General features: G+C 48.6%; 1 protein-coding gene across 1 annotated transcript in view; it reads left to right on the top strand.

The window, feature by feature from the left end:
* LOC148222555 (uncharacterized) overlaps positions 1-22,711 on the top strand; it is a 48,424-nt gene that overhangs the window by 18,487 nt on the left and 7,226 nt on the right. Inside the window, exons 4-7 of the mRNA XM_088170614.1 lie at positions 7,405-7,544; positions 13,453-13,535; positions 14,542-14,748; positions 15,088-15,376. Of these exons, the coding sequence (XP_088026740.1) occupies positions 7,457-7,544; positions 13,453-13,535; positions 14,542-14,748; positions 15,088-15,219 (510 nt within the window). The 5' untranslated portion in view covers positions 7,405-7,456 and the 3' untranslated portion in view covers positions 15,220-15,376. The remainder of the gene's footprint in view (positions 1-7,404; positions 7,545-13,452; positions 13,536-14,541; positions 14,749-15,087; positions 15,377-22,711) is intronic.

Below are 22,711 nucleotides of genomic sequence, written 5' to 3'. Positions count from 1 at the left end.
TAGGAATTTAAAGCCCCACTGCACATACTGCTCCCACCCAGCATAGCTGACTCTGGGGATGGATGGATGGACCCCCAAGTCCTGGGGAGGAATTGGACAACACCCCCTGACTGGCTGCCCAATCCATCAGCACATCTCCAATCAAACAGACTTTTCTTTGATGAGCCTGCAGCCAGTTTCCCTGCATTTTGAAGCTCCTGGATCCTGCTGATGGGGATGGGAGCCGCTGCTGGAAAAGCTTTCTCCTTCTTGGTCATCTAATTTGGAGCTTTCCAATAAATAGGCTGCTCGACATTTTTTGATATAAAGGTCAACATCGTCTGGTAGACTCGAGGATTTTAAGATAAGTGGAGGAAATGGCATGGGTAGGCTGATTTGATAATGATCCTAATCCTGTGTCTGATCTCTGATAATGATGGTAACCCCATCAATGTGTGCTCATATCACTGCAAATGGGGCTCAGATAATTTTTGGCAGAACTGATGCCTCTTAGCAGAGAGTGGCTTTCCTGGAGGCTTTAACTTGTACAAGAACTGCCACACAGAATGCAGAAAAGGAAGCTTAAATTGTTTTTAGGAAAAAAATCAGAGCAAGAGTTTTTGGCTAAAGGTCTCAGTTTCCTGAGTCAGCTTTCCCAAAGCTGTTGGTGTTTGCTGATGAATTATTGTGGTGATGAGCACGAAGCTGATACACCAGCCAAAGTGCAGTTATGGGTGGAGACCCATTTCAGAAAACACCTTTAAATTTCACAAATCCTTTTTCTCAGGCAGGCCAGGACAAGGACTGTCGTTTTTTTTTTAGTGCTACTGAAGGAGCTGTGAGGCTGGGGAAGCTCTGTGTTTTGGGAAAGGTGAGAAGTGGTTTAGCACAGGGATTCCTTCCATCCTTCCAGGCTGTGGGGAACAGATATTGAAGCGTCTTTTATACTGTGCCTTTTTCTTTTTTGCAGATGTTTTCTGGCCATTGAGTGGGTTTTTAGAAGTGCTGAAGGGAGAGCAGAAGGAAGTTTAGGAGGAAGTTCTGCCTCTGTAGACCCTGGCAGTGCTATGTCAGTGATCTGTTGCATACCACACACAGGGCTGATTTCCACAGTTAAATACAGACCCACAGTACACTTGGAATTCCTTGGAGGACTCTCACAGCAGATCTCTGCAGCATCCAAGGATGTCTGGGGAGATCACAGCTGCCAGGGCCTGGTTTCCAGTGTGCCCTTTTGCTTTGCTGTCTCTTGTGAATGTTACTTTAAGTTTTCCCAAGTTGGGGATATGTTAATTCCACGGTCATCTTTTCCTAAAGGACTCCAATGCCTGGATTACATTTTCCTCCCAAATTTTTGGTTTCTAATCTGATATATGGCACCAGGTCTCAGGGAGCCACAGGGAACCTGCCTTTCTCTTGTCCCCTTGAAATGCCTGGTTGTTTTTTGACTCCAGAGCTCTCTGTGTGACATTCTCCTAACAAGGCTCACGTGGGGCTGCTTTTCCCTCAGCACAATTTGTCTCTGGGGGTTGTCACACTCCTCCCACGGTCCCACAGCCTTTATCTCTTTAGCCTCTGATCTCTGGCAGGGCTGTGCTGAGAGCTGATTTCCATCTCTCCTCAGGTGGATCCCTTACTGCTCTGTAACTGGCTCCAGCCAAGGGGCTGCAGATATTGGATTCCTTTGATAAGGTGCCAAAGTGACACACTGATTTCTCAGCCAAAGCACTGAGCAAATGCTTTTCCCATCTCCCACCACGTTCGACGCCCAAATCCCAGTAGAAGCAACTTCTTTCTATTACTCAGCTGTTTGCTAGCAGGAATTATCTGCCCTAGCAGAGATAGTTTGTGTTCTCTGTTTGTTAGGCTCCTGCTATCGCTCGCTCCCGCTACACAGAGGCATAAAACTCCTTCCAGGTGACATTTGCAGAAAAAAAAAATCAATTGTTTATCAACATCCTGGCAATCAATAAATGCAGTGATAGGTGCAACTGTCTCTATTGGAGCTGAACCTTGATTGCTGAGAGGCCAGATCTGCTACTAAATCCACCCAGGCCTGAAGCTGGGCTGGAGTAAGTCTGGAGCCAGATCCTTGGAGAGTTTCTTGGTGCTGTGCTGAGCCCTTCCCCTGGTCTAGTGGAAGGCACTCCTGCCCTTGGGAGTTGGATGATGTTTAAGGACCTTTCTAATGCAAGCCTTTCCATGATTTTGGGATGAGCATCTCCAGACATCCATCTCCTCCCTTCTGTGCTATCCCTGCCCAGCTGGTTTCTTTCCCTGGGACACCTGCAGCCTTTCCCTCTTGCTTGAAGCTGATGTCTCATTAAACAAAACAACTTAAAGATGCCCCTCCCTATCTGCAGAGCACTCCTGAGCCTGAGCTTTCCAAGAGCCAGGGTTCTTCCCGAGCCAGAGCTCCAGGAGCGTTTGGACAAAGCTCTCAGGGACAGGATGGGGTTGTTGGGGTGTCAGTGCAGGGTCAGGAGTGAGGGCTGGATAAGGCTTGTGGGTCCCTTCTAACTCAGGAGATGGCTTCTATCATCCAGTTTTGAGGTGTCCATGTCGCCAAGGTATCCCTTCACAAAGAAATACGGATAGGAATGGAAGAGTTAACATCAGCAGCTCCCAGACACGCTGGAGAGTTACATCATGTTGCTGTGGAAACTAACTTTGTGAAAGCACAGTGATGTATGGGAAAGCTTTGGGTCAGCGGGTAATAAATTCTGTTTAAAAAGTGATTTTTTCCCCATCTGCTGATGTAAACATCATTAAGAGAAATGACGGCTGAGAGATGGATTTCTTTTTATATCAATTTTCAGACAAAGAAAATAATTTTTTTTTATAATAAAAAAGTTGCTGGAAATCAGAGAGTGCTATAAATAATGAAATAAAGAAAAAGCACCGGTGATGGAACAGAAATTTTCCCTGGTGATTGGTTTACAGCTCTCTGTGATTTAATGGGAACTTGCAGTTGCCTGTGGGAAGCTGCAGCACAGCCCTGGATGGGCTCTGCAAGATGACACTTTGCAAATTGTACCATGAATCCCCAACTTCGAGGCTTCCAGGAGCACCCTTGTCCTGGAAGTCCCCTCTCATCTGCCTTTCCCTGCTGCCACTGAGGGGTGAGTTTCCAACCTGCCATGTTGTCATTTGGATTCTGGTGAAGGTGTGGGTTTTTTTGGTTTATTTTCCACCCTTTGGGGTGCAGGAGGGTCTGAGGTGAGGCAGCAGAAGTGTCTCAGTTTACCCAAAGCAGCGTGACAGTCCCAGCCAACAGCAAGGGTGCCACTGGGAATGCAGACAAGGGTGTCACCGTGATGAATGGGGTAATTAATAAGCAATTAATGTGCTTCAGAGCATGGCTCCAGCTTTTCTCCCAGCCAGGCACTCAGCACTGATCCTCTTTCTCTGGGCTCAGAGCAGCTCGGAATGACAGACCTGGTGTTTCCAGATCTCCCCTCCATACACTGACACAGTAGGGAGTCTGTTTGAGAGGGAAGGAAATTCCAGGGTGGGCTTTTCACTAATTGATGGGATTTCAAAGGATTCTGTGGATTGTCCTTGAAATGAGTGCTCTGAAATGTCCTCCTTTGGCAGCTTCTCCATTCCCATCCCAAACTCCCTGAAAGCTGGCCCAGGTGCAAATACTGCACCTGGCATCACAAATTCACGTTTCCCTGGCCTCCAGCATTGTTCTTCCCAGCTCATCCTTCTGCCTCTTTCCTGCCTCAGTCTGTATTTTTCCATGCCCTCCAGCATTCCCTGTTAGCCCCATTGTCCATCTCTCCTGGGTGGGTTCTCTCAGTTACATCTGAGTCCACCAAGATGTTGTACTGATGTCTAGACCTGAGCAAGAAGCGCATTTCCCATTTCAGGGAAGAAATAATGGAGTTTAATTTAAATGTATTTTTTGTCCTGACATGTCCCTGTGAAACCATTAAAAATTGTTTACATATTTTGAGTTGATTTTGGCATTTAAAGCAATTGGATTATAAGAGAAACTTCTAAGTGAAAAGATGTTTTAGAATTAATATCAAAGTATTCCATGCCCTCAAAATAATGAAACATGATGTTTTGATGTTGTCAAAACACTCGAGTAATTTTTTGTTTAGAAACAAGAATGTGTTGGCATTGACATGCCCAGGTGAGTTGTTCCTTTTGCAGGAAATCAACCTTCTGATGGAAAATCCCAAGGGAGCCCAGGTAAGAGCAGCCAAACCTCGCTCATTTGTGTAATAACATCCCTTTCACTCCTCAGCCTCAGGGCTTGTGCTCTAAGAGCAGTCCCAGGGGCTGGTAATTAATTGGCGTAGCTAATTCAGGGATGGAGAGGGAATATGACAGCAAAACAGGAATTATCTGCAATGTTTGTGAGGGAGGGAGTAGCCATGGGTTGCTGAAGATCCCAAGTAGCTTAGAGGACATCATTGCTCTAATGAAGTGTAATAAAAATAAATGAATGTGGTAAAAATGCTGAACAGGTCAGGAGGAGGCAGAAGGTTCCACAGCTCGGACACGGTGGAAGTAATTTTGCATTTTGTCATAGACTGATGGAAACATGAGAGAAATGAAACCTTTAAAAAGAAAAAGGGGGGAAAAGAGATGTGTGAGATTGCAAGGGACCTAATCCCTGACAGCACACACGTGTGTGTCACTCGAGCTCCGTGATTTGGGATGGGATGGGTTTGGGTTGTCTCTGTTTATGAAGGTGTCTCTGGGGATCAGCCTGGGCTGCTCTGCTCCCACAGCTCATCCTCAGCATTCCCACCCCTCCACGGAGAGAATCTGCCTCAGGAAAATGCTGTGCTGAACTGGCTGCAGGTTGGGCACAGCCATGAATGTGGAGGTGACTCAGGACCATGCTGGAGGCCCAGGCAGGTCACCATGTACTGCTCCTCCAATACTTGTGTCACCTGTGCTCCTTGCTGGCAGCAAACTCCTGGTTTCCTTCCCAGATCATGGGGAATAATCTCAGCATCCCCTCAGCTGGGAGCAGAGCTTTCCAGAAGGACCTGTGGGTGTGGGGATGAGGAGCTCGGTGTGACCCAACTGTGCTCCCTGGGACCAGAACCCCTGGTCTGGGCTGATCCCCAGCATGGGCAGCAGGAAAGGAATTGGGAATCCAAAGCACCAGAAGGATGTTGGAGCTGCTGGAGAGAGCCAAGAGGAGATCAGAGAGATGCTCCAAGGGTTGGACTCCTCTGCTCTGGCTGGGAGAGCTGGGGGTGCTCACCTGGAGAAGAGAAGGCTCCAGAGAGGCATCACAGCTCCTTCCAATGCATAAAGGGGCTCCAGGAGAGCTGGAGAGGGACTATGGACAACATATGGAGTGACAGGACAAGGGGGAACGGCTTCAAACTGAAAGAGGGGAAATTTATCTTAGATATACAGAAGAAATTCTTCCCTGTGAGGGTGGGGAGGCACAGAGAAGCTGTGGCTGCCCCTGGACCCCTGGAAGTGTCCAAGGCCAGGTTGGATGGGGCTTGCAGCAATCTGAGATAGTGGAAGGTGTCCCTGCCCATGGCAGAGGGTGGAATGAGATGACCCTTAAGGTCTCCCCCCCAACCCAAACACTTCTGGGATCCTGCCATTCATTCTGGAATTCTCCAATTCATTCCATGAACGCCACCTGAGCTCCTGTGTCCTGAGTGAGATTTCCTCTGCTTTGGAGGGGTCAAGATTTCAAGTCAATGCCCCTAATCCTTTTTCCTCTGTTTTGTCCACCCAGCAGAATTCCAGGCTAGGGAAATTGTTGGAGCTGTGGTTTTAACATGACAGCAGTGACGAGAGGGCGAATGATGTTTCTGTCAGTGCACTGAAGGCCATTGTGCACTATTGATTTTTGTCTTTGTTTGGTTTTTGTTGGTGTTTTTTGTAGCAGAACACTCCATTCAGAGCAGTGTAAAACACTCCATTAAATATTAATGCTTTCCCCCACTTCTTTCCTCTGTGGACACATCTCCTTCTGTTTTCCCAGGTCCCCATCCTGCTGGACAGCTGGAGGATGCTCCCACCAAATGATCAGCAGGTCGAGGATGCTGCATAAAACACTCAGCAGTGCCCCTTTAATGTGGAAGCAACTTGACTTTTATTGCCAGTGCTGAAAGCATCTACAAATGTAGATTTAGCATCAGCCTCCAGGCTTAAGATACAGCTGTTATATTTTCCTTTCTTCCTTTAATTTTTTTCCCCTCTCCTTCGCACTAATGTAATTCTTATTTAGGAACTACAGCCATCTGTGGCTGCTAGGGATGGCACTGTTAAATTTGCTGTTGCTTTCTTTCCCCTGGTTTGATGAGGCACTCAGTGCACAGAGAATTCCCCAGGACAGCAGAGACTTGCTTTGATTGTTGTTTTTTGTTTTTTTTTTTTGAAACACATCCCAAAGACATTGTTCACAGGGCTCTGTCTGTGCTGGGAAAAGGTGGTCAGCTGGAGAGCTGAGATCCTGCCTTGTCGTGGGTTAATGAGGTGAGATTATAAAGAAGCAGGCAGCAAAAGAAGTTGATGAAATTAGAGGGGATGGCAAATAAAAAGGGAGGGAAGGAGGAAGGGCTGGGAGCAGAGCTCTTCCTGTTCCTCACAGCAGGCTGTGGTTGATGGTGAGATGATTCACGTGGGGATTGGGGCACTTGCAGCACTCAAGGGAATTTTTTATCGTTTTTCCAGTGAAATTCTCTGCCTCAGCCGATGGACAGGGATCTCTCCCGAGTGGGCACAGCAGGGTGGATGTGTGGTGCTGCCAGCAGGGACTTGGCTCTTTGTGTCAGGAGAGGCAAAGTCGGCTTCTGCTGAGTTGCCTTCAAATGCCTCGTGTTCACCCTTGTGAGGAAAGGTAAATCTTAAAAATTGCTATAAAGAGAAAGGAAAATATCTCTCCTTTGGGCAAAGCCCTGTAGAGAGAGCTGCTCTAGATGTCCTACAAGTGATTTACCTTTTAATCTCCCTCTCTTTGATTTTGTTTAGTGTTCTTTCTGTCACCTGCTCCTTTAAATTGTCCTCTGTGGGAACCACAGCTCCTCTTTGCACTCTGGAGCCTCTTCACTGTGGATTGCCCTTTTCATGGGAAGGTTAATAACAAATTTATCTGAAATTACTCTTGCATCTTATGGAAAATCAGAGGACCCCCAGAGGGGAAGTGTTGCTTTTTGGTCTATAGGACCTGAGATGGGTTGTGTTTGACCAGAAATCCTTTGGTTGCACCTCCTTGGGTGCCCAGGCCCATTCCTTGCCCCTGTCCATATTTGTCCTGCAAGGCAGGCTGGCTCCAGGCTGTTTGAAATGGCTTTGCCACCTCCCAGCACGGGATGAGGTGTTCAAAATGCTGATGTTTGTTCAGTTCAAAGCCAAGGCAGGGACTGCTGCAGCCATGAGGGGGAAGCTGGTCGAGTTCCAGGTGTCAGGAAAATCACTTTATCTCTCTAGGCTGCCTGAGGTCCCAGACTCACTGGAAGCTCCTGAGCTGTCCCCAAGACTGATGGTTCTCCACCCTTCAAATCCAGGCAGTCCAGAGCACAGGATCGTGTTCCAAACCATGCCCTGGGATGTCCCAGGGCAGGCTGGAGGTGAGGATTGGTACCTACACTGCTAAAGGCACAACCCCCATCTCCTGAGAGGCTGGCACCACGGTCCTGCAGCTGTCAGCATGATGAATGGATGTTACGTTTTATTTCCTGCTTTATCAAATACTAATTATGTAGATGATAATTCTCAGCATCACGGTTCCTTTTGGCTCATTTGTTTTTCACTCTCCAGCAAGAATAGGGGGTTTTTCCTCCCCCCCCCCCCCCCCGACTCCCATTCTTGAAATTCTGCTTTAATTGCTTCTCTTTGGCTTTTGCTTAAGGTTTCCTGCTCCGAACAGGTCAGTGTATTGATCCTGCACTTTGATAAGGTCAGCAGAGATCAACTGTGACATTTCCAGGAGATTTGCTCCTCCCCTAATGGGCTTAGCCATCAGAGAGTTTTCCAGGGGACAGGGCAGGGGAGAGATTGATTTTCAACTCTTACATATGTTTATTTGGGCAGGTCTGGAAGGTTCTGAGTAGTGGGATCACTTGACAGACTAAAGGATGTGCTGTCCAGGTTATGAACTCTGGTTATGGTGCCCACCAGTGTCACCGAATGTCACAGAGACTCTGTGTGACCGGGTGAGGTGGCACCAGCTGGTCCCAAAGGGCACAGAACAAGGTGACCCCCACTCCTGGCACACCCACAAACCCTGGCTGTGCTGGCTCCAGCCAAGCCCATCTCTGACCATTCAGAGGAAGGTGAGGAGATAACAAAAAGAACAAGCAAGCAACATCTGCCGGCAGAACGAGCCTGGGGGAGGAAAACAAATCAACCAATTCCTTCCTGAGGTCTTGGGGAGTGAGACTGGACTGCAGCTTCATCGGGAGTGCAAGGCTGAGCAGCAGATTACCCAGAATTTCCTGTTCCTGTCAGGGCTGAGGGGACAAGGGAGGGAGCAGGGGCACGGAGGGATGCCCTGAGCCATCCAGCCCCTGCTCCTGTCTCCCAGGAGCTGGATGAAAGCCTGGCTGTAAAGGAATTATCTACTACAGCAGTGTCCAAGGAGGAGGACCCACACCCTCGTGAGGTCCTCCACTGTCCCTCCCTGCAGGGAAATTGCTCTATATTTTGTGGTTTATCTGACCTGAGCTTCCAGGCATTGAATCTCCTCATCTTGTTGTCAAAATCCTGGGAAGTCCCCTGCAAGCCAAGATATTTCCATGTTGATGCCTAGACGTTTTGGGTTTTTTTTAAGCAACACTTTGGCAAACTGAGGAAGCTGACCCGAGTTCAGAATTTTTCCAGCTCTCAGCTGTGTGTAGGGGATCCTTTTAAATGCTCTCCAAGGCCTCCCCTCCCTGTGTGGACACCTCACCTCTCCTAGAAAAGCTCTGAAAACCCAGAGCTGTGCTATGCTCTGCACAAGGGCTCTCACAGCATCTAAAATGCTGGAGAGAGTTGTTTTTTTTTCATATAAAGTCATGCAAATGTGGGTGAAATAGGGGAAAATGGAGGGTAAGAGAAGAAAAAAATGCAAATGTCCAGTGAAAGGCTGGTTCCTGTCCCTGCTTAGATGAATATTCACTTACTCCAGGGACAGCATCTTTAGTCCTGCTGCAGTCTGTGCTTTCTGAGGTAATCTCTCACATTGGAAGTAGCTGTCATTTGCATTCCTGGTTCCCAGAGGTGTTATCTTGCACTGCCTTGCATCAGACTACATTTTTCCACAGTGATGTACCTCAGCAGTGAAGAGGGGGTGGGCAGCTCGTGGTCAAGTGACTGTGTCTGGCTGAGCAAAACACCCCGTGTGTTGTCACCCTTTCCAACCACGTGTGGATGTTTATCCTCCTGAATCCCTGCTTGGCCACACGGATCAAGGGGCCCTCGATTGGGGTAGATCTTGTTGACACTTGATAGGAAAAGGTGAGAAAAATGTATTTAGTGGCTCAGTAAGGGGCCGTGAATCCTGCCCCTGGTACTGGGCTCATTTAACCCACACTGTGACCTGCCCTGTTCTCATCGTTACTTACTCGTGACCTCCCTTTCTGCTGTCTATAAACATTCCCAGCAAAGAGAATCACTCCAGCAAATGGTGGATAAAATGCTGAATGATGTGGACAGAGAGCAGAGCACTGGAATTGATCTAAACTGCCTGGATGTCCCTCCAGATTCTGAAGCAAAAGCTTTCCTCTGGGTATTTTCAGGCTATGAAGTGAGGCCATAAAGTTTTCAGGGTGTCCCAGGTAATGGCAGAGTGATTCAATCAGGCTCTCTTATCAGATTCTCTCTGTCCTGCTTGTCTTCCCCTTTCCCTTCTCCATCTCCTCTCCAGAGGGCTGGATTGGCTTTGCTCAGGTGAGCAGCTCAGCCTTTAGCAGAGTAAGCACACTCCAGACTGTGAGGTAACTTAAAAATTCAGCTGTTTAATGAAGCTTGTGGCCCCCAGATCCTTCCCTGTGCAGCCCTGCACAACCCAGGATGTTACCATGTGTTTCTTGCCTATCCTGTGCACTCAGGATTCTTCTCCTTGGAGGATTTCCAAGGTGTCAGCCTCTGAAATTCTCCTGGCTCTGCTCTTGGGAGCACAGGAGAGACACGTGCCAACCCTGGCCCGCAGGGGGAGGCTGAGGGTGTCACTCATTAGTGGCTTTTTTTCACTTTAACTGGTTTTTCCCCACCTGGGCCTTGAGGAACAGAAGAGTTTTTTGCTATTCTGGCTGTGGTCCCATTGTTGCCTGGAAAGGCTGACCTGGAACAGAGACCAGACAGAGCAAAAGGAATAAAATAGGAATTTATTGAAAGGATTCACCTTGGGCAGTGCAAGAGCCTGGCTGGGGCTACACCCAGATCTAATCCAAGGTGGATCTTGGTCACGAGTCTTTACACTTTTATAAGTTTTGGTTCATCTTGGGGTCAATTATCCGAGCACAACCCCAGGCTATGAAGTCTCAGCCCCTGGCTTGCCCCCTTTCCCTCGCTGTTGTTTCTGGCTTTTGGGTACCAGTTGTCCTTGATTCTCTGGCTAGAAAGGGATCATTGTGTCCAACTCCCCTGTGAAGAGACCTTGCTAACACCTAACATGAAGTTTCAGAGTTACACACTAAGCAGCAGAGATTCTGAAAAATAGAAAAGCTCAAACCCAAGGCATCACCGTCCCTCTCCCTGCAAATCCTGAGTAACCCAGCAGAGGTGGAACAGAATGGAGCAGATCCCCTGCAATCAAGGATGTCACCAGAGCCTGCAGGTGGATTAGGTCCTGTGCCATACTCAGGTTAATCTTTTTGAACACTGTTTCCAGGAAAGAAGCGATAGCTCCAGACATATCTAAGTAAGTTCAAAGACTGGGGATGAATTCCTTAGACTTGGAGTGGATGGAGAAGGACAATAGGATCCTCAGAAGTGGATCTGAGATATAGAGTTGTTTCTGTTTCTGTCCTGGGGTATTGTTGGGTTAGGGCAATCACAGGGCTCCCAGTACTCAGAGGTTGATCACCTTGGTGTCACCTTGGTGTCACCCTCTGTGTGGGCTGTGAGGGCACCCTGGGCCCCTCAAGGACCTTCCCTGTGCTCCTGGTTGCTGTGGCATGGCTTGAGCTGATTGGAAGTGGACTTGTAAAGTGCAGGATGGGGTTTAGAAAGCTTTGGGACACTGGTTTGCCACGTGTGTCTTGGGGCTGGGTGTCAGCAGGGCTGCTCACATCCCCCTGCCAAAAAACATCTGCAGGCAGCTGGGATCTGCTTTTCCCATTCTCTTCTCCAGCCCTACTGCTCCTGTTCATCTCCTTCACTGCACAAACCCTCTCTGAGTTTGTGTCCTTCAAACCCTCCCCGTTAAACACTTAGTCATCACTTAGCTAAACTACAATATACAAATATAGCTCTTTTGATCTTCCTACGTAAATCAATACCTGCTGTCCTTTCATCTTCGTAGGGGCTTTCTCTGAGCTCTCTCCAATTTACTGTCTTTAAAATGGAGTTGTCTTTCCAGCCTAATTCTCCCCAATTTTAAAATTTCCTGAAGCCCCCACACCTGCAGGAAATCCTGGTGGCTCCCTGCCACCTCTGCTGCCTTCAAGTAGTAAAATTGCTTTGTAGAGAGCATCTCTGGTCCCCTTGGATTGCTGTGGATCTTCCTGAGCTTGTTCTGGAAGTGAAGAAGCCCAAGCTTGTGCTCCCAAGGAACTGGGAAAGGCACAGGCCAGTCTCAACTCTCTGTGCCATTCTGGGCTGAAGGAAAGTTGTCCCACTTGGATTATGGGAAGGAATTCCTGCAGTCATTCCTGGCTGCAGAGATGCACCCAACGTTGTCTGTAGCAATACAGCAAATGCCCAGGGAAGCTGTGGCTGCCCCACTTCCCCTGGAAGTGCCCAAGGCCAGGTTGGACAGGGCTTGGAGCAAGCTGAGAGAGTGGAAGGTGTCCCTGCACATTTCAGGGGGTGGAATGGGGTGAGCTTTAAGGTCCCTTCCAGCCCAAACCACTCTGGGATTCTGTGAAATATGGGACATAGGGACAAAGAAGCCCAGGATGAAGGAAGGGAAATGAGCTGCAAGTAGCAGCTATTTATCCCTCCAAAGCAGGGAATGTGGCCATCCCTTCCTGGCTGCCCCGGGGCTCTGATGGAAGGTTTCAGCCAGGCTTCACGGGAAGCCAGACCTGGGACACGGATCCAAAGCACACATGGGGCAGTGGCATTGTCATTCCTGTGGCAGGGAAGGATTGGCTGCCTGGCTGGAGCCGTGGGAGCAGCAGGAGTGTCCTGCTGAGGTATGGCAGGAGGTGATCCTGGGCCCTGATTTAGTGCAGGTGTCACAGCCTGAGCCTGGCTCACACTTCATCCCGAGTGTTTGGTCTGTTGGTTATGTTACAGTTGGTAAATAAAACTGTCAGGGAAATGGGCTGGAGCATGTGACCGTGGCTTTAGGGCAAGAATTAAGCCTCTCTGTAGGATTCGAAGAGGCCATTGTGCAATTTCTTCCCTTCTCCTTAAATGCAGATACTCTGGGACCATTCCACCTCTGGACTGGGAACGCTGGGAAAGTCATTAAAGCCATTACAGTAAAAAGCCTTCTCCCTCCCCCCTTCAAATGAAAGGTTTATAATAGCAATAAACCCTTGATTTTAGCATCTCGTTATGGGTCAAATAAAAGCTGGTCAGGAGCAGGAGACAGAATCTCATCCCTCTGCTCATCCCCTCTGGATAAATGTAGTAGTGCTGCCATGGGCCATATAGCTTAATTAGCCACTCTTCTCTGCTGTTCCCTAGGAAAAATACTTTGCAAAGCCTAGGCAGGCTGTCCGTGTCATATTTCCCGTGTTCCTAGAGGTGTTAATGAATTCATTAATCACTTAATGGCAAGGAGGGTCTTTAGGGACCGGCATCACAATTTACTGCTCCCAGGAGGAAAAGGCTCTGTCACTGATCTAAAGTTTCAGCTCCACTAATTTGTGCCAGCAGAGCCACCGAGCTCCTTTCTGCAGTCCTTGGAGTCCACACAGACCTCCCAGCTGGAGTGGCAGGGGTGGGAATTTGCTGGATGGGTTCTTGTGCTGAATGATGTCCTGGCTCTGGAGCATCCAGAGGCTGAGCAGGGCAAAGGAAACCTCTCCCCACCCTCGTGATTGTGTTCTTTGCTTTTTTTTTTTGTTTTTATTCCTACTGGGACAGGCTTCCTGAAAAACCACTGGAAAGGCTCCTCCATGCAATAGGCTTGGAAGTGCATCCCGAGCCTCAGAGGCTTCTTGCTGACTTACAGGAAATCCAAACTCTGGCAGCATGGCTGTGTAATGTGGCCTGGGACTGCAGGCTCTGCTGTGAAACGAGTCTGTGAATCTTTTCTAACTGAAGAGCGTCAGGGGGATGTATTTTGACTGAAACTGTCAGTTGAGATGTGAATTTGAGTGTTTGCATTTCTGTGCTGCAGAAAATGTTGATTATTTCAGTCTCTCGCCCTTGTTGCAGGAGAGCGGCGGATGCCAAAGTTCCCAACAAAACGGCTCTTTTGGCTTCTATCTGCTCACACAGCAGAGCAGGCAGGGGAGGAGGTGAGCAGAGCCCTCCTCTCTGCTAATTCCCTTCCACCAGCCTGTCATCACTTTGCAATTGCACCTTTTGGAAGGATTTTTTCCTCCCTGCTTTTCTGTTCTCCCGTTTAACTTCTGCTCTGATTTCTCTTTCCATCTTTCCTCTCAGTCTGTTGCCTTCCCAGACTGAGGGCCAAGGGAAGCAGTGGAAGTGTGTAAGACAAGGGCTAGCAGGGCCATGCATGGGGCTGTCCATATGCAGGCATTTTCTCCCCATCCCTGATTCCTCCTGGGATTCATTCCCTGCACTGGGGCTCTTTGTTCAATAGCTGTTGTGAGGATGTGTGAGATGAAAGCGGGACAGAAGCTATGTGTTGGCCTGGGAGAGGAGAAAGGAGGGAGAGAAAGCAGGAATACAAACCCACTTGATTGGAGCAAACACAAAGGGAGGCAATTTCAATAAATGCCAGATGGTCCAAGTGAACCCGAGCCATGGAGAGCCCTCCATGTCCAACTGTTTGCTTTGGCAGGGAGCCTTCAGCTTTCAAATGAGAGCCTCCCAGGCACCCTCTTCTTTTCCTTGGCTTTCCTCAGCCCCTTTGCTCATCCTGGACCCCTCCTCCTCCTGCCTTTGATGTCTTTCCCTGCCTCCCATCTCCTGCTGCTGCCCCTGGCTCACGTTGCCCCTTGGATGCTGATGTGTGGAAGAGAGAAGGTGTTCCCTGTGTGCGTGGGGATCATTCCAGCCTCATCCCAGCCTCATTCCAGCACCACGAGCTGGCCCTGTCCAATAGCAGGCCTGAGGAATGTGGGATCTGGACACTTGCATCCTGCTGGCATAGTGGGATGGCACCTGCACAGGGTGGAGGGAAAACCACTCCCAACACCACACTTGGGTGCCCGATTTCTGGGCTTGAATGAAGGAACATTGGAGATCTTGGGGGTCTTTTCCAAACTTAATGATTCCATGAGCATCAACTTCTTCTTTCCCTCCTCAGGAGCCTGTGTGTCATTTTGTTTTGGCCAGAATTCCTGCAAGCAGAGGACCCAGCACACAGGGAGGTTCAACTTGAGCATCACCACCTGGGATGTAGCTCCAGACACTGCAACATGCCAGGAGGGCCCTGGAACACCACAGCAGGAGAGATCCAGCTGCCAAGGGGCTCTTTTGTTCTCGCTCTACATTCAAAACATTTCTGTTTCCAAGTTACCTTCTGCACATTCTACAGGAATTGTGAGTGGTGTTTGTCATGTCATCTCCACAGCTCCTAACAGGAATGCCATCATTATTCCAGTCATTAGCAGAACGTCCAGAGCTGCCGGGGCTGGGGCTGCTCTTGTGCTCTCCAACCTCCCACATTCCATCTTTCCTACATATTGTTGGGATATTAGGGTTGAAGCTGAGGGGGAGAAGGGGGAACAGAGATAACGAGGGGAAGAATTGGTTGGAGGCATGCCAGGACCAGAGTGCTGTGCTCAGGGATGCTGCTCATGGAATATCGGTAGAAATTTGAGGAAAAACACCATTTCCCCACATGTTTGAGGTGTCTTTGCTCTGTCCCTGGCAGCACAGTCTGAGACCTCTCCCTTCAATCCATCTGGCTTGGACCTGAGGAGGTGCTGTTGCTCTGATGATGGGGATCCATGGATGAAGAGGAAAGGCTGGAATTCAGCTGGCAGCCCTCAGCTACTGGGAGCTCAGTGATGAGCAGCCCTGGTGGGAAGCAGGTGGCAGAAATTCTGGATCCACTGGGTCTCTCTCATTCTCATTCTCATGGTGGTGCCCACCTCAGCAGCAGCTGGAAGCCCCAGCAGAAATTCTGGAACCACCACCTCTCCCTTGATTAACAAAAGACAGATAGGTAGGTTATGTTTTTCTGTAAAGATATTTTTGATGTGCCTTCTCTCCCAACATTTGGCAACACTGAAGCCTTTGGAAATTCATTCAGATTTCCCTCATTTCAGGGGTGGGATGTGGGAAGGAGACTGTGCTGTCTCAAAAATCCTGCTTTACCTCAATACCCTCTGTTCAGCTTTACTAAGGAAAATGTTGAACTTCCTATTTCAAATCCCACATCCATTTCTCTGGAAATCTCACCAAAGTCATGACAGACTCAGGGAGCAAATAAAGAATTTTACTTAAGCTGAGTATTAGGTTTCATTCAAATATAAAATGGTTATTTTCTTCCTTTTAAGAAAAAGGAAATAAGAGAAAAGAATTTCTTTATTTTCCTATTTTCCTCCTGCTTTTGGAAACCTTGGGGAAACCATAACTCTTCAGTTCCCTAGGAGATTCCAGAGGGAAGGATTTACTGGTTTGGAATATAAAAGAATGTACACAAACCAGAAAAAAAGGTTTGTTTGGTTTTTTTTTCCCCAAAAAACTGGGGTTTTGCACCACAGTGCAAAAAGTGTCCCATTCTCCCAAGGTCTGGCTTTTCAATGTTTAAGAGCAATTTACATCTTTGCAGGACTACCACGTTCCTGGTACTTTTAACTACAGATTCACATTGATTGTCCTTGTTTTTTATAGGAAGCTGGGGAAAAATTATTTATGGGCATATTTTCCTCCTTTCTAAATGCAAATTATTAATTCAAGTGAAGAAGTATAATTGTTTCCTGGTATTAGGTATTTTTAGGTGTGCTCATATCTGAATGTTAGTGAGGAGGCCTTTTTCCATTACCCTTTGGAAAGAAAAACAAATTTCAATGGGATTGTATTTGTTGAATACTGATTAAAGGAACTGAACAGAATTTCAAGTTTCCATGGGAAATAAGGTATCAAATGTGACTTGGTGAGTGAAACTATTGCCTGAGTCTTAGAAGTTTATTATCAGATTAAATCATAGCTATGATAAAAGACAATTTGTAATGCAGATGATAGAATAATGTTCTTTATCAGGAAAAAGGAATTTCTTGTGTTCTCCCAAACTTGGAATACAGCAGTGGCAGTAACAGACACATAGAATCAATGACCCAAATTAGCTACAAAAAAGTCATCTGTGTATATCTAATTACCCCAAAACGTGAGATTTAAAATTATTAAGGGCTGTCTTTCCTTTCTGAGCAAAGTCAAAAGAAAAGGTGATTTCTGTGGACGTCACATTGTCCCTGGAGCTGATGCTGCAGACACAAAATCAGGTTGGTTTGGGTGATCCCACAGGCCAGATCCACAAATTCCTGGTCCAGCCCTTCAAGTTATTCAGGTTTGTGACGTTGTTCTCGGGAGCTGTGGTTGCCATCCAGCAAACCTGTCCTGCCCTGTCCCACCTGCCCTTGTGTGTGACCTAACGTGGGTTCTGACATCTCCCAGCTGGATTTGGGCTCCCTGGGTGCCATTAACTCCCACAGACACCACGGCCATGGGGCAGCACATCAGCGATCTCCTGGTGGCTGAAACTCTCCTTAGGGTGGTGACAAGGATGGGACGTGGGGAAGAGGGAAGCTGTGAGTAATAACTGCAGTGCATCCATAGGAAGGAGGATTGGTTGGAGGGAAGGCAGCAAACTGCAGTGCAAACATTTGAGTCTCCAGAAAGCTCAAATTGATCTTTGGTGCAAGGAGTCCAACTCCTGAATTCAATAAATCCTTCTATAGATTATCAGATTTATCTTGGACTGGGGTGGGGTGAACTTGTGTCCCTGGCTGGACAACAGGCTGCTCCCAAGGCCACTATCACTGCCCTCCTGAGAGAAAATATAATGAAAGGCTTGTGGGTTGAGATAAGGACAGGGAGAGCTCATCACCATTGCCATCATGGGCAAACCAGACTCAGGCTGGGGATATTAATTGAATTTATTACCCTTCAAATCAACCTCCAGTGCTCGAAAGGAGACAGGACCACTGGGGATTTTTGTCTGCTTTTGGAGACCCTCCACTGCTGTCCTGAATATTCCCTGGCAGGCAAGACAGGAAAACCTGAGCACAGCCTCTGCAGGAGGCTGGACTTGGTGACATCAGTGTCCCCTGCTCACCCAGGACAGAGACACTGCTGAGGAATTATGCTGAACTCCACAAGACAAAGATGGGACAAGGAGAGGGATTGAGGGCCTGGGAAGCTGGGAATTGCTGCTGCTCTTGTTTATGCTGAGTCTCTCTGTGGGGCTTGTTCTCCAGTTTGTCTCAGCACGATGAGAGGCCTTTAAGTGAGAGGCTGTGGTTTACAGAGTCAACAGATTTAAGCAGGCTACGAATATTAATTATTAATTACAGTTGGAGAGTGCTATCCATTAGATTGGTGAAGTAGTTAACAGCTCTGCCTCGTCCTCCCTGCAGACACGCTCTCGCTGTCAGATTTCTCCCCCCGACCAAGACCCCAGCGCTAGAATTAGGCCAGAAACTATTTTCCAGTCGAGTGGCTTTTAATGGGCTCTCCAGACGTGTTCTTTGCATCATGTGAGTGACTGGATCCGCGGAGAGCAGAGTCACTGGGATTGATTCATTCTTTAAGCAGTATTAGGGGTTTAACTAAGTGGGGCTTGGTGCTGCTGGAGGTTGGGGCTGTTCTCCAGGAGCATGCACTAATTACCCACAGCCCAGGGCAAGGCTCTGCTCTGGAGAAGCCCGTTTGCAGGACTCCTGAAGGGAACTGTTTTTCTGATGAGAAGCACTGTGCTGGTCTTTTCTGGGTCATCTCTTATGGGGAAAGTGTCCTCCCAGGGGCTCAGAGCGTTCCTGGGATCCCTCAGCTATGGCAGAATGAACCAAGTAGTGTTCAGTGATGAACATGAAGGCTTGGAGATGGTGCCACATCCCAGCTCTCTGCAGATGCTCAGAAACTGTTTGAATGAACAGCTTTTAAAGTCATTGAGGCACTGCTTTACTGCTTCCTTCCTGGGATGTGACACAGCAGCACACCCTCCCTTAGGGACACCTTCTTGTCATCTGAAGTTTCCTTCACGTGAAGGGACTTGCCATGAGGGAAGGACTTTGGGATGACATTGGGAAGTCTTCGGGTGGCTTTAAGTGAATAGCTGAGGTTGGGCTGGTGCTGCCTTAGAGGAAGAGTGGAAAAGACACTCCAAAATTACAAGCAAACCCACAGAGAGCTTTGAGTCTCCTCTGGTGGCCTCATCACATTCTACAGAGCTGTATGAAGAGCTTGGATCTGCTTCCCAAGTCTCCCTCCCTTCCTTCCTTCCTTTCCCCGTGATTCAGCCACGCAGCTCAGAGCAGTGGCCACAGAGCTCTGTGCTTGGGACCCAACCAAAGGATGAGCCATTGGGATAAGCGAAGGGAGCCAAATTTGGGATAAGGGGCAGTCCTCCTCACGGGAATCGCTCCGGCAGCAGCAGAAAGGGCAGTGCAGAGGAGGCTCCCTGTGCCAGAGGCAGGAATATTGTGATCCGTAAGGAGCTGACTTGTTTCCAAACACCTCGCACGCTTTGTTCCTGCGCTGGATTAAATAGCCGGCAGAATTTAATTCCTCTGGGAAAAAACCCCAAACAAAACAGCCTCCCCTCCCCCAGAGTGCAGCCATGCTGTAATTGGGCTGTGACAAACATCTCCCGGGCTGGCAAGGGGGGTGTTTGGAATTCTGACGTGTCTTCTGTCTAGGCAGACAGCTTGGCAGGGAGAGTCACAGCTGGGTGATTCCAGCTCCCCCAAGCCGGGGCTTTTTTGAGGGAAAACGCTGACAGATCCGCAGGAATAGCGAGCAGGACTCTCATAATTTATTTTTAATGCCGCGCTGTCTTTAACTGTGCAATTTCCTCCAGGGTGTTTGCTTTGAGATCGCGGGATAATTACATCGCAGAAACCAGGCTAATTACAGTTAACAGCCTGAAAAAGCGAGGGCCCCCATTTCCCACCCCCTCCCAGCTTTTTCCAGCCCCGTTCCTGGCCATGGCTGGGCTCTGCCCAGCTCCGGGATGCTGGCTTCCCGTGCCGGCCCCATTGCTCGGGGCAGGGTGGGGCGGCGATGGAGCGCTGATAGCGGGCAGGTCAGCGGCGCTGGGAAGGCTGCTCCGTGGTCAGTGTGTCAGTGCCCTCTGTTGGGACCAGCCCGCTCAGCAAAATGCTCTGCCGGGAAGGATGGAACTGCAAGGAATCCTGAATTTTTCCAAGCCTCACCAAACTGGACGTAAATCCAGCGGTGTGCGGTGCATGCGGTGAACACACGGGTGTTCTCTGCCTCCATTCACCCACTCCCCACACCTAACATTGTGCAATGGATGCAGCCATCTCCACGTGTGTTTTCTGCCTCCATTCATCCCTTCCTTCTATCCAGCAGTGAGCAATGGATGCAGCCATCTCCGCGTCTGTTTTCTCTCTCCATTTACCCATTCCCTACATCCAGCAATGGGTGCAGCCATCTCCACGTGTGTTTTCTGCCTCCATTCATCCCTTCCCATTATCACCTTCAATTACTCAATGACAGGCCAGGCATGAAGGGAATGTTGGCATTCCCTTGGGCTGGGATTGAGGTGGGAATCTTCTGGCCAGGTCTTCCACTGCCTTCCCACTGAAAGATCCTTCCCCCTGCTGCCCCTACACTTTTTATTCTGCATTTAACACAGGCATTTGGGGGAGTGGGTGGGTGTAAGTGTGCTGAGCTTTGGCTTTTACAGGGTAGTTAGTGCCTTTATTTTAGCCCAAATAGTGGGGGAAAGGTGCATTCAAAATCTAGCCCAAACTCGACAAATGTGTGGGCTTGGGTTCTCGTGAGACGAGAGCAGCGTCTGCTCTGAGCTGTGTCCTTGTTCCTGTCTCTATCAGCTGGGCTAATAAAAGCTCCTCATGTTCCCTCCAGGATTTATGGATTTGGGCTGGGCTCAGGAGCCCCCTGGGCTGTCAGAGACACAGAGAGGTGGGAGGGATGCTGATTGTAATTGAGGCAGAGCTCCCGAGGCAGTAGGGATGTGCTGTCCCCAGCAGCCCAAGGGTGCCAGGCTGTGCTCCAGGTCCTCAGGCTGGTCCTGCAGGGCCTGGCTCCCCTTGCTGAGCTGAGGTGCCCAGCCCATGCTCTGTCAGAAATCACTCTGAGAACTCAAAAGGCTCATCCTGCCTTGACCATCACCTTGCTGGATCACACCATGGTGGGCAATCCCATAGGGAATGACTGCAAAGAGCTCTGGAGCAATGCAGCCTGCTTTGGCAGCTCAGATGCTGCTCCCACGTTTGCTCCCTGGCTTTTCACACGATCTGGCCCCTAATTCTGGCAGTCTTGAAAAGGAATTCATTTTCTCTTCTGGGATTCCTCATCAGGGATTAATTTAATGATTTCTTTCTCTTTCCCATTGTTTGTTTTTAATGATTAAGGTGATAGCTATAAATTGCTAACAAGTTCTGGTAGAAATGCGATCCCTGGGAACTTCTTTTGCGCTGAATAAAATAGTGGGGAGATTGATTTAGCAAAGCTGGTTGAGTTGCTGTGTCTTCAAAGATTATCTTGGTTCTGCATGAAAGGCCAGATTTTTGAGCAGTATATTTCGGCCTAACTGAAGTCAGGTGCTTAAGCACCTTCAAAATAAGAGAAGCCTCTGTCTGTGGGGAGCGATAATATTGTGTGTTAAACCAGGCAGTGTATTAGAACTTCCGTTTTTTTGGCTGAGCGATTTTTTTTCAGGTGAATCCTTTCCTCTGGCAAAGCGCTGAGCTGGCACAGAGGGATTATTTTATGAAAAAAGCCCTTTCTCTGCTGGGAACAGCCCATTTCCCTGGAGGCCACTGAGGCTGGCAAGGGTTGATGCCGGTGACATCTCCATGGGGTGCTTGGTCTGAGGGCCATGGCTTTGCACAGAGCAGAACCTGCAGGGTTGCCTTGGCTCCTTTTTCTTTGCTTTCCTTGTCCTGAGTGTTTGCTGAGCTCCACAGCATTTACTCCTGGCAATTATTCTGATGAGGCAGGGGGTTATTTGAAAACTGCGAGCGGAGGTTTCTGGGGAAATGTCTTCAAAAGCTGATCTCCTTTCAATGGAGGTTGTAATTGTTTAATGATTTTCTATATGGATTTCCGTGTGGGCTGCTGCAGGACAGGCAGGGCTGGTTTGTCAGCAGACAACATCTGCTCGTGCTTCGCCCTCTCTTCCCCTGGAAGGCTGGTCAGCTGCCTCCTGAGCAATACTGGAAATTTTTGATTTATATTTCCCTTGGCTTTCCTGCTCTGTCTCAGACCCAGACCTCAAACTTGTCACTTTTTTTTCCCAATTAAATCAGCTGTCTTTCCCATACATCTTGGCTCTGGCATTCTTGGGCTGCAGTGATGCTGCTTTAACAACCAGAGCTGGGCTGGTCCTGCCCTCTTCTACTGCAGCTGATGAAATACCTTGTCCCTCTCCAAAGCTGAAAAACCACTCCTATTGCATTGTCTATCCCCTAATTCCTTGGACAGCCAGAAACCTTATTCTAGTTTCCCACCTAAATTTATTAATGACTGAGTTTTGACCTTTTGCTGATGTTCTTTCACCTCGAGCAGCACTTTCTCTTCCTTCATGTTAAACCTCCTGGTACATGGAAAGAGAACAATTTTATCACCTCTCCCCCTTCATTTTCTTATACTAACAAGTCAGGTTTTCCCAGCAGCTGCCTCTTGCAAAAGGCCACCTTCACTCTGATGAGCCTTGCAGGCAGTTCCAGGCTGAGCCCACCAGCCTTGACCCCAGTTTTGGGTGACAGGGCTTGCACGGGGCCTCCCATGCAGTGTCACCAGACAGGGTACAGCAGCTCTTTGCCCACCCAAGGCAGGTGTTTAATGGGGCTTCTTGCAACATCGCTGTGTTTGAGGAATGGGATTTTAAAAGGCTTGATCCCTTTCTCAGTGGAGTCGCAGTTGAAATTCTCATTGATTGCTGAGGTGTGTGTCCTGGACTTAATAAATCTTGTTGCTCAGTGCCAGGAGTGGTGAACTCCTCTTGACAGGATAAATCCCGTGCCCGGGGCGTTGATGTGTCTGATGGAGAGCCGAGGGCAGCAGGAGCTCAGAGGAGGTGGTGGAAGGGATGGGCCCCCTTCTGCTGGTGTGTTTGCTTCTCTCGAGGAATAAAGATCATACTAAAATAGTTATTTTTTTTAAAAAACAAGAAAGAACAAGGTAAAATTGTCCTCTTAGCTCCTTGAAACAATCCTGATCAGGCAGAGGGATTTGTGACACAGCTGGTACTGTGGTCTGAGTCAGAGGTGTCTGAGTCCTTTCACAGAGGTGGGAATGCAGAGAGTGGGTGATCCTGAGCAGCACAGGAGGATTCTGAGCAGCCTGA

The sequence above is a fragment of the Sturnus vulgaris genome, chromosome 10 (genome assembly GCF_052056855.1).
Source record: "Sturnus vulgaris isolate bStuVul1 chromosome 10, bStuVul1.hap1, whole genome shotgun sequence".
Lineage (NCBI taxonomy): Eukaryota > Metazoa > Chordata > Aves > Passeriformes > Sturnidae > Sturnus > Sturnus vulgaris.
Note: the sequence above shows the minus strand (reverse complement) of the source record. Positions and strands in the feature narration are given on the sequence as shown.